Source organism: Delphinapterus leucas, chromosome 3 (genome assembly GCF_059928025.1).
Source record: "Delphinapterus leucas isolate spDelLeu-1000000601 "Yukka" chromosome 3, BTC_Dleu_Yukka2, whole genome shotgun sequence".
NCBI classification, from domain to species: domain Eukaryota; kingdom Metazoa; phylum Chordata; class Mammalia; order Artiodactyla; family Monodontidae; genus Delphinapterus; species Delphinapterus leucas.
The window spans coordinates 92,632,068-92,644,495 of NC_143131.1; the positions used below are offsets into that span (position 1 = coordinate 92,632,068).

Consider the following 12,428-nt stretch of genomic DNA (forward strand, 5'->3'; position numbering starts at 1 on the left):
TTTAAGCCAGTCAGTTTGCGATAATTTGTTACAATAGTAATAGGGAACCAATATAGGCCATTTTAGCTCCAGAGCTTTCTGTGAGGTCAGACAAGCCTGCGCTGGGGCCTACATCATAGCGTGACTTCTCCTTCTTTCCATGCTGCTCCCTTCACCTCCTTTCCACACATGTTGGGGCACCAAGGGCACTCCCAAGTAAGCATCCTGCTCATGAAACTCTGTCTTGGAGTCTGCTTCCCAGAAAACCAACCTGGGACAAATTGTAAAAGCTCATGTTAACTTCCTATGATTGTAAATATATGACTAACAAATATAGTAAAGTTTATCATTGTTATCTCTTTTCAGTGTCACTCAAAAAGTATAATGCCTAACATGAATTGCACTGGCCCTGAAATTAAGACAATGTGAAGTAAATATGAAGAACATGAGCTTGACAGGAAGATATGAGTTCAATTCCAGCTCCTTTACTTGGTCACATTACTTAAACTTTTTGGATTTAATTCCCCTCACTTGCCATCCCCTGCCCCATAAATAGGAATGATAAACACTTTTCCCCACTAGGTAGCATTAGAGTATTTAAACACCATTACTGATCTATGACAAGGGCTCAATGAAAGATAGTCAAGCCCCCTCAACTCTACCTCACTGTTATAATTGATGCTCCAGGTGGCGGAGGCAAGTCACCACTAAACTACATGATTCTGCTGTCAAAATGTGTGCTTCAAGCTAGGAGGGGTCTGCGAGATCAGTGTGACCTGGGGAGGTGAAGGAAGGCTTCTTGAGGGATATGGGAACTTAGCTGGGCTAATAAAAACACCTGAAAGAGAGAAGGGCCGGGAGAAGGCACCATAGGGGTCCTCATTCCAACTCTAGCGTGTAGCTCTAGTTCAGGTAAACAGAATTTGGAAGCGCAAGTACCAGATAATCAAGTTTGCACAGTGCTGCTCTTGTTTTAGTTGTTTTAACTGGCAACGTTAGACATGGAAGACAGTATATCTTGTAATGTATACAGTGTATTTTGATCTGTTTTACATAAGTATGAAGTATTATTATAACCAAGAGGAATCTGAGAAGGAAAAAAACTGGATAAGGACAACAATGTTGAGCTATGTACTCATCGCAAATAAATGCATAAAACCTTTGAAATTATGACATAACCAGTACTGTTAGATTTATGGTTATGGGTATTGCTCTCATTCCAAGCTCCTACTTTACATTTATCAACTTTATATTCATATAGCATCTCTATTTTCAACGTCTTAGAAATTTCTCCCTTTCCTAGTAACCTTTTCAGCTGAAATTTCATATGCTTCATGTTAGCTCAGAAGGAAATTTTTTTTTTTTTTTTTGGCTATGTTGTGTCTTCATTTCTGTGCGTGGACTTTCTCTAGTTGCAGAGAGCGGGAGCCACTCTTCATCGCGGTGCATGGGCCTCTCACTGTCGCGGCCTCTCCTGTTGCAGAGTACAGGCTCCAGACGTGCAGGCTCAGTAGTTGTGGCTACGGGCCCAGTTGCTCCGCGGCATGTGGGATATTCCCAGACCAGGGCTTGAACCCGTGTCCTCTGCATTGTCAGGCAGACTCCCAACCATTGCGCCACCAGGGAAGCCCCAGAAGCAAATTTTTTTTCTGGTAGGTTGAACCTATCTGTTCAGCCATTTCTGAGTTACTCACGCATGAACAAATGTTTAGGAAATCTGTCAAGATCCACTTATGTGTTCAGATTTAATTCAAGATGGTTTAAACTTAAATCCCCAGAGCTGTCATGCACGTATTCTCTCAGGAGAAAAACATCCTTTGCTTTGAGATATAATTGGTTGAGGTTTACACTCCACTTTCTGTGTAAATGGAGTTTGGTTATGAAGAGATCTATTCAGATCCTGGAAAACCTTTTGGGTTTCCAGACCCTCCATGCATATTTATAAGAATGCTTTTTTTCTTTTTTTCCCCCCAAATTATCAACTTTCTAGGAGAACTTGAAGGTAACAACTCCAATCTGGCTGTTTATTGTCAGAAAATAATAAAATCTTATTTATGAAAAATTGGAAAAATAAAGATTTTAAATATTTATTTATTTATTGAAACTTGGGCTTTAGTCCTTGTTCAGTTGTAGACAGCAATATCTGTATTGCTAACAGCATCTTTTAAGCAAACATTATTGGGTATATTGATAAGACTTTTCTAAGATGGCATACTATTCATCATAAGGTTTTAAGAGCTCTGAAATACTGGGAACTTACAAAATTAAAAAGAACTAAAGTAGGAATAGGTGGATGGGGTAGAGACAAGAGAGAAGAGGGCAGAGACACCTTCCTCATGACCTGGCAGACAGTCTCAAAACATATGAATGTATCCTAGTTATCTATTGTTGCATGACAAATCACCTCAAAACGTATGACTTAAAACAATAATCTTTTTAATATCTCTGGGGGTTGGCTGGGCTCAGTTAGACAATTATTGCTCAGGGTCTCTCATGCATTTGCAGCTTCTAGGGCTAGCATCCTCTGAAGGCTCACTCACTGACTCACTCAGGTGTAGCACCGGGGCTGGGAAGCCTCAAACACCTAAGGCTCCTTGGGCATCTCTTTCCGTCTTTACATGGTCTCTCCACATGGTTTCTCCAGCATGGTAGCTTCAGCATAGCCAAACATTTTTCAAGGTAGTTCAAGGCTTCAAAGATCCGTGTCCCAAGTGAGACAGCCAAATGAAATCAAGACAGTCACAAAGGTCCACTCAGGTTGGACGGGAGGAGACAGACTCCACCTCTTGATGAGAGGTGCGCCAAAGAATCTACAGATGTGTTTTAAAACTTCCACAGGATTTCATAGACCTCTGGCAGAAAGTCTGGGACAGAATAGTGAGTCATTCACTAAACCACAAATTAGTTCATTGTGGTTCCTTTTCTGCTGTGGTAGAAGGATACTGCCATGTTTAAGGGCTCCTGCTCTGGAGTTAGAATGCCTGCCTGGGCTTGCCTCTGCCCATACACTTACTAAGCTTGAAACCTTAAACAAGTTCCGGTGCCTCAGTTTTCTTATAAGTTGGAGATAATGAGAGCTAACGTTTATTGAGCACTTAGTAGGTGGCAGGCATTGTCATAAGTGCATTATATACTATCTTATTTTATCACCAAGATAACTCCATGAGATAGTTACTTTACCTCCTAAATCATAGGGTTGACAATAATAGAGACATCTTTCAGGTGTGTCTGTGGTGTGGCTCAAATGAGACTTATTACTTTCCCTCTTGACGTTATTAAACCTGATGGGGCAAATTCTAGTGATGCCAGGTCAGGAGGGTGAGCCATTTCCAGAAATGGACCAAATGTGCACAATGCCATGTAGGAGCGCAGACTGTTCCCAGTCTAGTGCGGAAGACCCAAGGAGGATTAGATTTCTTGATAGGAGTTAAAAATGCATAAAAGATCAGTCATTCCGGGTCTTACTTGGGGTTACGGGTACAGAATCCAGCGCAGTCCAGCATAGTAGGACCACGAGCCCCGCTTTGAGTTTGCAAAAACGGAAGCGTTTATCTTTTTCCTGAAAAAGAAATCCATGACTTGGGGCAGTGAAAAGAGTTCTGGCCGGAGAACACGCTCCCTCAGCCTGGAGCGTCCGCAGGTGTCGAGAGCCCGCTTCTTAGTCGGATGCACGACGCTGACACCCTACCCGGGCGGCCTCCCCTCGCGTCCCCGTCGCCACCCTCAGTTCCCTGACTCCACGGGCCTCCTCCCCCTCCTCCCTCTTCCCTAAGGTGCCTACTCCCGCGACTGCAGAGCGCCCATCTTCCCAGGCCGGGCAAAACCCGGAGAGCTGGAATCCCTCTCCTGGAGCGCCCGGGCGGCCACTGGGCATGCTCAGTCGTCAGGCAGGTTCGGGGCCGCGAGCGCGTGTGCGCCTCGCAGATTCCTCCTGCGGCCGCGCGTCCTCCGCCTCCCGAGCAGGGAGCGGGCGCATGATGGCGGCGGCGGCTGGGAGCGCCAGCAGCGGCAGCAGCGGCGGCGGCGGCGGCGGCAGCAGCAGCAGCGACACGTCCAGCACCGGCGAGGAGGAGAGGATGCGGCGCCTCTTCCAGACGTGCGACGGCGACGGCGACGGCTACATTAGCAGGTACTCGGGGAGGTCCGCGAAACGGGCTGGGGCGCGATCAGCCTCTCGCCGCTGCCCTTGACCTCTCCTCTGCCCCCTCCTCCCCAACTTCCAGCAAGTTGCTCAGAAGCTCACGCGAAAAGTTGCCTGCGACTCTGAGAGCGCGTCGCCAGCTCGGCCACTGAGGCCGAGGGGCTGCTCTGCTTGTCTTCTGGAGGTGCCAGTTGGTCCAACTTTTCCCAGCGCCGTCTTTGTCTGGGCATTGGGAGACATCTCTTTCGGATGGGAGTTCCCCCCCCGGAGCCCGGAGCGCTCCTGCCTGTGGGGAGACGAGTTATGGCCACTTGTTCCCGATAGAAGAGGCTGTCCGGCAGATGTGGGTGTCAAGATGCTGGGCCACCGGGCAGCGATCTTGTCCGGTTGCTCGCTGGACAGACCCGGGGCCGGACCAGGATAGGGATGCGCTCTCAGTGACAGAGTTGACCATGAAAACAAGCTGTGAAAAACTTTCGTGTGGCACAGAGACCCTGCGTTCCCAACTTCGGAGTCCAAAGAATGGGCATAGTTTGCCGCTCAGTACTGATTTAATAAACCTATTAGCCTGAGGGGAACGAAGCGCCCAGGTGCAAACTAGGGGTTTGGAGGTGAGGCTGGAAATAGACCCTACGCCCTAGCCCGGCTCCGCGCTCTAACCAGGTGAGCCTCCGGAGGGGTCTCGGGGCGCCTCTGCGCGACCACTCCTAACCCTCGCTGTGCTTGCCTCCAGCTCCCCTTCAGGGGCGGTGTTGCAACGTCAAGCGGCAGGGCTTGGCAAAATAATTACTTCTGCCCAAATTTTTATCACTTATCAGACACTGATGGTGAAGAAGGTAATCGTAATGTTTTCTGGTATGCTTATATGAAAGGTCGACACCGGGCGCTGAAGCCTGTACGCGCCGAAATGTGAATTGCCTTCAAAGGCGTAGGCAGCCTGAATTGTGTACTACATCTTTCTTTAGCCTTTGTCTTGGTGATGCCGAAGATCCTCTGAAAATTCCAGGATGCCTCCTGCAGATTGTCCTTGCCTACCTAGAGAAAAAAAGAGTGGGGAATCCCTCCCCATCCCCAAATTAAAAAAAAAAAAAATCTCTGAAACAGGTGGTTTGACATGTAAAAGAATTTGACAGTTAAAGAATTAATTATTTATTTGGGACTTAATTATGATAATTCTTAGCTGAACTTTATTACTTTTCTGAAGTTTCATTGGGAAACATTAGAAAGATATCAGAAAACTGTATGGAGTAATTATGTTATGAAATGGAAAAAAATATGTAACTCTAGTTGACCTCATATAGATTTTTATCTGAAAGTCTTTACCTGTTTTGGTTCTGGGTTAAAAAAATTTCATCCTATAGTTTAGGATTTGGGGTTTTTTAACTTTATTTATTTATTTTTGGCTGCATTGGGTCTTCATTGATGCGCGCGGGCTTTCTCTAGTTGCTGAGAGCGGGGGCTACTCTTCGTTACGGTGCGCAGGCTTCTCATTGCCGTGGCTTCTCTTGTTGCGGAGCACGGGCTCTAGGCGTGTGGGCTTCGGTAGTTGTGGCTCTCGGGCTCAGTAGTTGTGGCTCACGGGCTTAGTTGCTCCGCGGCATGTGGGATCTTCCCGGACCAGGGCTTGAACCCCTGTCCCCTGCATTGGCAGGCAGATTCTTAGCCACTGCGCCACCAGGGAAGTCCCGTTTAGGGTTTTTTTGTTGTTGTTTTCCTACTTGAAAAGCCGTTATCTCATTTGCAATAATAAAAATTATTTACATTCTTCATGTTAGAATGCAAAAAGAATTTAATTTCACATAGGCAAGAGTGCATATAGAAAACTAGCAAAATTCTCTCCTTTCCTCCCACTAATCCTATTAATATGTTGCTTTACCTGAACTACACTTTCTGTGTAAATGCTCATATTGTTTTGAATGGGGGCTATATGAGCACTGAAGGATAATGAATTCTTTAAGCACAGTTTGAGAACTTTGTTTTGGAGGGTGAAGCATTGTGAGGGCATGATGTTAAAGAAGGAATTTTAGGTGAAGGTAGAAACCTGCTGGGGCAAAAGTGGGAAAAAATGTTATCCTTCCTTGAGCCACATCACTTTAATATATCTGCTTGAAAGTTGGAAGGCATGTGCAGTAGTGGACCCAAAGCCAAAACTTTAGCTGTGGGCAGAGTTGCCCTGGAAGTTATTTTTAGGCTGTGACAGAATTTCCATATAGGAGTAGTTCAGGGATGGCAATCTCATTGAGAGCAGGCACCAGAGAACTTGTCTAGAAGTGTGTTTACATAGCAAGCACAGTTTTATTGGAATATATGTTTATTTGGTATGCTTGAGGAATGGAGTTAATGAAAATAATGACTCCCTTTCCAATGTCACTCCTTCGTGCTGCCCCTATTTAATGACTTTACTGACCACTGTACAGTGGGAGATAAGGTGTGGAATGCTGTGAATTTTCTCTTATTAAACATGAGAGTTGGGCTTTCTGCTTTAAAACCTTGAAAACCTTGAATTCTTCTAAAGATGTCAAGTTTATGCTAATCATAAATAGCTGTATCCTTTAGGATTTCAGTTTGTCTATAATAGAATCACAAATAAGTGTTGACTGTCACACCTAGAAGTCTTGAGGTGGGCCATCCACGCTGAGGCAGCAGCTCCAGAGTGGTATCAATGTCCACCTTCCTTGTATCTTTCTGCATTGCATTCTTCACATGGAGCATTCATCCTCATGGTTATCTCGCAGTCCTAAAATGATTGCTGTGTCTCCAACTTCATCTCCAAGTTCTAGGGAGGGAAGGTGTAAGAGGAAGCTGAAATGAATGCTGCCTGTATCATCAAAGCACAGCTTTCCCAGATCCCTAAATTGACATCATGTTGGTCAAACTACATCACTGTACCATGCCTACTTGCAGTAGAGTTTAAGAAAGTATATCATCCAATTGGGTACATCGCCTCCTATACAGAAGCTGAGTTCTGTTATTAAGAGCGGAAAATGGATATTGGGTAGGCAAGTAGCAACCAATATGTATAATAAAATTCCCCATGTTAACCTAAATTCAACTGTATTGGCTCCAGTCCTTTTACCTAGCCATTATCCTCAAACAGGAGTGAGCTGGAGATGTTATATTTGGAGGAAGGATGAGTGGAAGAGAGACTGAGGCCATTGGGGAAATATCAGGGTACATCATTTCAGGAAGCAGGGAGGTAAAAGTTAGGGCTTTGTGTCTTAAATATCCCCTTGGCTCAGCCTTCCCCATCAAACTGACAAAAAGGGTATTAGCTAGCTGGAGGTTCCTGGAGTTGCTACTTCTGCCCTGGAGCTTCCAGCCTGCCAGAGGGACCCAGAATCATTTCCATGGATACTTAGGTGGAGCAGACAACTACCGTCAGGTGGAGCCAAGCCATAGCTTGGACAGTGTGACCACAGCAGGCTCTTCTGGTGCATTTATTAACCTTACAATGAGTTTTGGGAGCCCTATATATCATGTTGTAGGAGATGGTGGTTTTACTCTATTTGTTGAAATTAATTTCCCTTTGGAATTTTAAAGCTTCTTGTTTTTATCCTTCAGTTTAAGAAACCGTTGAGCATTTTGACAAATATCTAAAACCAACACTTAACATTTATATCTAGTCCCCAAGCCTCAGCTTAAACACTGTTGCCTTAGAGAGAACTTCCATGACCACTGTATCAAAGTGTTAGGGAATTCCCTGGCAGTCCAGTGGTTAGGACTCAGTGCTTTCACTGCCGAGAGCATGGGTTCAATTCCTTGTTTGCGGAACTAAGATCCCATCATTGGCTTTCTTCCAAAGCACTCTTTACAACTTGTTATTGCATTTCCATTTATTACTTTGCCCATTTATTGTCATTCTCCCATTGGCCTTCATGAGGGCCAGAATCATGTCTGTTTTATTAAAACAGTACACTCAGGATCTAGCACAGTATTTGCCATATAGCACTCAATCAGTAAGTTCTGATGAATAAATGACCAAGAATCAACAGTGGTATGTTCATATAGGTTGAAAAATCTTTCAAGCTTTTTCCATGTTTATGAGATACTTAAATGTAAGTATATTTTATTATATAATATTTTCCTTTAAAATAACTTCTTTTTGGTTATATAAAAGGTATTTTTGTTGATGAAAATTTGCAAAATACAGAAATATATAAAAATCAAAATCACCCATTATCCCATAATTAAGGTGTATTATTTCTGTTTTCCTGGTGACATATCTATACCATATCATTCCTCTAGTACGTTTAAAATGATTCAATAAAAGGAAAGGCATCTCATTTTCATGGTTAGGAAGTTTTAATATTGTTATGATGGCAATACTCCCCCATTTCGCCCCAACCTTCCCAGCCCTAGGTAACGATTAATCTACTTTCTATGTCTATTGATTTGCCTATTACGGATATTTCATGTAAATGGAATCATGCATTATGTGACCTTTAGTTGCTTGTGTTTTGGTGTCATATCCGAAAGGTTTTGTCTAATCCAAGGTCACAAAGATTCACTCCTATGTCTTCTCCTGAGAGTTTCATAGATATAGTTCTTACATTTAGGTTTGTGATCCATTTTGAGTTTATTTTTGTGTATGGTGTGAAGAAGGGGTCCAAGCCCATTCTTCTGCGTGTGGCTATCAAGTTGTTCCAGCACCATTTGTTGAAAAGACTGTTCTTTCCTATTTTCATGACACTCTTGTCAACAATCAGTTGACCATAAACATAAGAGTTTTTTTCTGGACTCTCAGTTCTTTTCCATTGGTACATATACCTGTCCTTATACCAGTACCACACTATTTTGATTACTGTTACTTTGTTGTAAGTTTTAAAATTGAGAAGTGTGAATCCTCCAGTTTGGTTCTTCTCTTTTTAAGATTGGTTATTCTTAGTCCTCTGAATTCCCATACACATTTTAGGATCAGCTTGTCAATTTCTTCAAAACAGGCAGCTGGAATATTTGATTGGGGTTGTGTTGAATCTATAGACCAATTTGTTCACATGCATTTTTAGTAAGTATATTTTTCAAGATAGTTTTGTTTTTTTCCACCAGCCCTTTATTTTACAGTCTTTTAATTTGGAGTCAGCAGGTTAGTGAACATCTGAAGTAATAATAGCAAATGTGTATAGAAGCTTTTATAGTTTACAATCAATTGGTCCATATATTATCTCATTTAATTCTTTTTTTTTTTTTTTTTTTTTTTTTTTGCTGTACGTGGGCCTCTCGTTGTGGCCTCTCCCGTTGCGGAGCACAGGCTCCGGACAGGCAGGCTCAGCGGCCATGGCTCACGGGCCCAGCCGCTCCACGGCATGTGGGATCTTCCTGGACCGGGGCATGAACCCGTGTCCCCTGCATCAGCAGGCGGACTCTCAACCACTGCGCCACCAGGGAAGCCCTCATTTAATTCTTGCAACAGGAATTAATATCTCTGTTTTAAGACAGGGAGCCAAGATAACATAGCCTCTAAGGAAAAAGAATGAACCTGTGGCCCTTACTTGAGAGCCTGTTTTACCATAAATGCTGCACAGCTAACACAAGAAAACCTATTAAAACCCCTAAAGCCTTAAAGTTATTTCCTGTTTAATTTACCCAAGGTCTATGGTGCAGATGAATTTTCATTTTAAAACTGGCTTCTTAGCATCAGTGGGAATGGCATTTAAATTCTTGGTACAGAAGGTGAGGCATTTGCATTCTAAATGAGTTTCCATGGGGTTCTCAGCTGGGGAGACTCTCTGTTGTTCAGTAAATTGAAAATCTCTTTAAGTGTTAGTCCCAGAGTAGAAACCGTATGGAGAGAAAGGGCATTTCCTTAGAGAACAGTTAATTGTCAGCTTCTCATTGTCATTTCAAAATGTCAGTTTAAATATGTAAATGAGTAATTACTAAATCCGTGCAACTGATTATTGATGACTCTGATGGGAGAAAAAGAGTTGGGTAGGCAGAAGGACTCTCTGGACCTATTCATTGTTCAAATATTTGGATCCCTGTCCCTTAGCAAAGTGAAAATGTAAATGGAACAAATTGCTAGGTTGACCCAATAAGCATTAAATGTGTTTGTCTGATGTGATGGTTGTTAGTTGAGTTTAAGTGTAGCCCTCAGTTGAATATTTAGTTGTGAAACTTTTGCTTGGAAAACTCTAGATAGATGAGCTCTTTGTTTAATTTTTTAAATATTCACATCACAATGTAGAAGATAGTTGAAAATACATCTTAGACTTGATGTTGGTGTTAATTGGGCATCTATTCAACATTGTGGCAAGTGCCATAGATTAAGGCACCTGTTGTCTATTGTTTAAAAGTTCTCATGTACACATTTGTGATACAGATGAAGGAAGTAAAAACAGATAGGATGAAGGAGGGCATTTATGTAAAAGTGTGACAGCATTGCATTTAAATGTCAGAATTTTTCACTTCTTTACAAAAAAATCAGAACTTCTTTCTGAGAATAACAACCTTAACAGAATATTCCACATTAGAGGTTAATGCTTTTAGACAAGAGTTTTACTTTAACAGTTGTATGTACTGTAGAGTCTTAACCTGAGTGTACTTCATGATAAACGGGGTGGAAATCATTGAGAGAATATTGTTGGGGAAGTATTTACTCTTCTAAAAATATGTTGGCAGTTTTATATTTATTGTAAGAAAAGGGTGAAATCAGTGCTGCTCATCTCCCTCCCCCTTCTTGGTTTCCTAAGTTCCTTCATCTCTGACCAGAATTATTCTCCTAGTGTCGTAACATGCAGGCTCGGCTCCTCCAGGCCACTTTACATGGACATTAAAGTCATTTTTCTATAAAATAAAGCTGAGCAGGCAGCTCCTCGTAAAGTCCTTCAACAGTTAGTTGGCTGTTTCTTACAGCTAATTTCAGGCTCCTCCTAGGGCCTTTTGATTTGAAGCGCCTGGCCATCTGGCACAGTGATTGTATCCCCTCTAGCATTATCTTTCACACTCCCTCCTCTGGCAGGCCCAGCTGTTCCACACTTCAGTGCTTTGCACATGCAGCTCCTCTGTAAGCGCCCTTCTTTCCCCTTGTTGTCTGGTAAGCACCTTCTCAGTTTTCCTAGACTCAGTTCTCATGCAGCTCTTTCTCTCTGGAGACTTTCCCTCATGCCTCAGGACCTTATACACACTCCTAGGCCAGCACAGCTCACCTTTGATATTCTCACTGTTTCCATTTCCTTGCTTCCCACACTCAAGGCAGAGACTATACTTCTTTTGTCTTTTGTCTTCATAAACTCAGTGCCCAACACATAATAGAAATTTATTAAATATTGATCAGATAAAATTGTTCATGTGTAATGGTAATTTCAAACACTTTAGAATACTTAGAAAAAGATTTATCAGGTTTTGTCCAACTTAGAAGAAGCTGAGAACCTAAATGGCTGTCGACAGATGAGTGGATAAAGATGTGGTACATATATACAATATATAAAATATATAAAATATATAATATATAATATATAAAACATATATATAAAAGAATGAAATAATGCCATTTGCAGCAACATGGATGCATCTAGAGATTATCATACTAAATGAAATAAATCAGAAAGAGGAAGACGAATACCATATGATACCACTTACATGTGGAATCTGAAATATGATACAAATGAACTTATTTACAAAACACAAAACAAACTCACAAAGAAAACAAACTTATGGTTACCAAGGGGAAAGGGGGTAGGGGAGGGATAAATTCGGAGTTTGGGATTAGCAGATACAAACTACTATATATAAAACAGATAAATAACAAGGTCCTACTTTATAGCACAGGGAACTATATTCAATATCCTGTAACAAACCATAGTGGAGAATAATATGAAAAAGAATATATATATAAGTGAATCACTTTGCTGTACACCAGAAACTAACACAACATTGTAAATCAACTATACTTCAATAAAAAAGAAGAAGCTGAGAAATATTTATATTTGAAAATACGTATCATGTGTATTTTACCTAATCTAGAATATTAGAGTGATGGGGACTCTGTGCCCCTTCAACTAACTAGTCATGTGACTTTAGGCAAGTCACAAACCTCTCCAATCAGTCTTCTTCTATAAAGTGATTTTAACATCTTTTTCAGGACTGAAAAAGTTTTATTTTATGGACTGTAGGTACTAGGATTTTTTTGGTAGCATATTTTTTTGGAAAAGCATACTGTTTAAATTAGTCCCATTGGGCAACTGTTGGTGTTTGCTTGTGAACTAACTGTGATAAATCCATAGTTTCTCTGTATTAGTAGCTGTTATCATCCAATATGCTTCAATACCATCTAGTTAGTAGTATTTTCAAAAGCATTGAACTGTTGGTT

The 12,428-nt window shown here is 41.9% G+C and overlaps 1 protein-coding gene across 2 annotated transcripts in view; it reads left to right on the forward strand.

The window, feature by feature from the left end:
• The first annotated feature begins 3,938 nt into the window (after positions 1 to 3,938).
• MCC (MCC regulator of Wnt signaling pathway) overlaps positions 3,939 to 12,428 on the forward strand; it is a 432,845-nt gene continuing 424,355 nt past the window's right edge. For both annotated transcript variants that reach the window (XM_022591311.3, XM_089908423.1), the window contains exon 1: positions 3,939 to 4,108. In XM_022591311.3, coding sequence (XP_022447019.2) covers positions 3,954 to 4,108 — 155 coding nt within the window. In that variant the 5' untranslated portion in view covers positions 3,939 to 3,953. The remainder of the gene's footprint in view (positions 4,109 to 12,428) is intronic.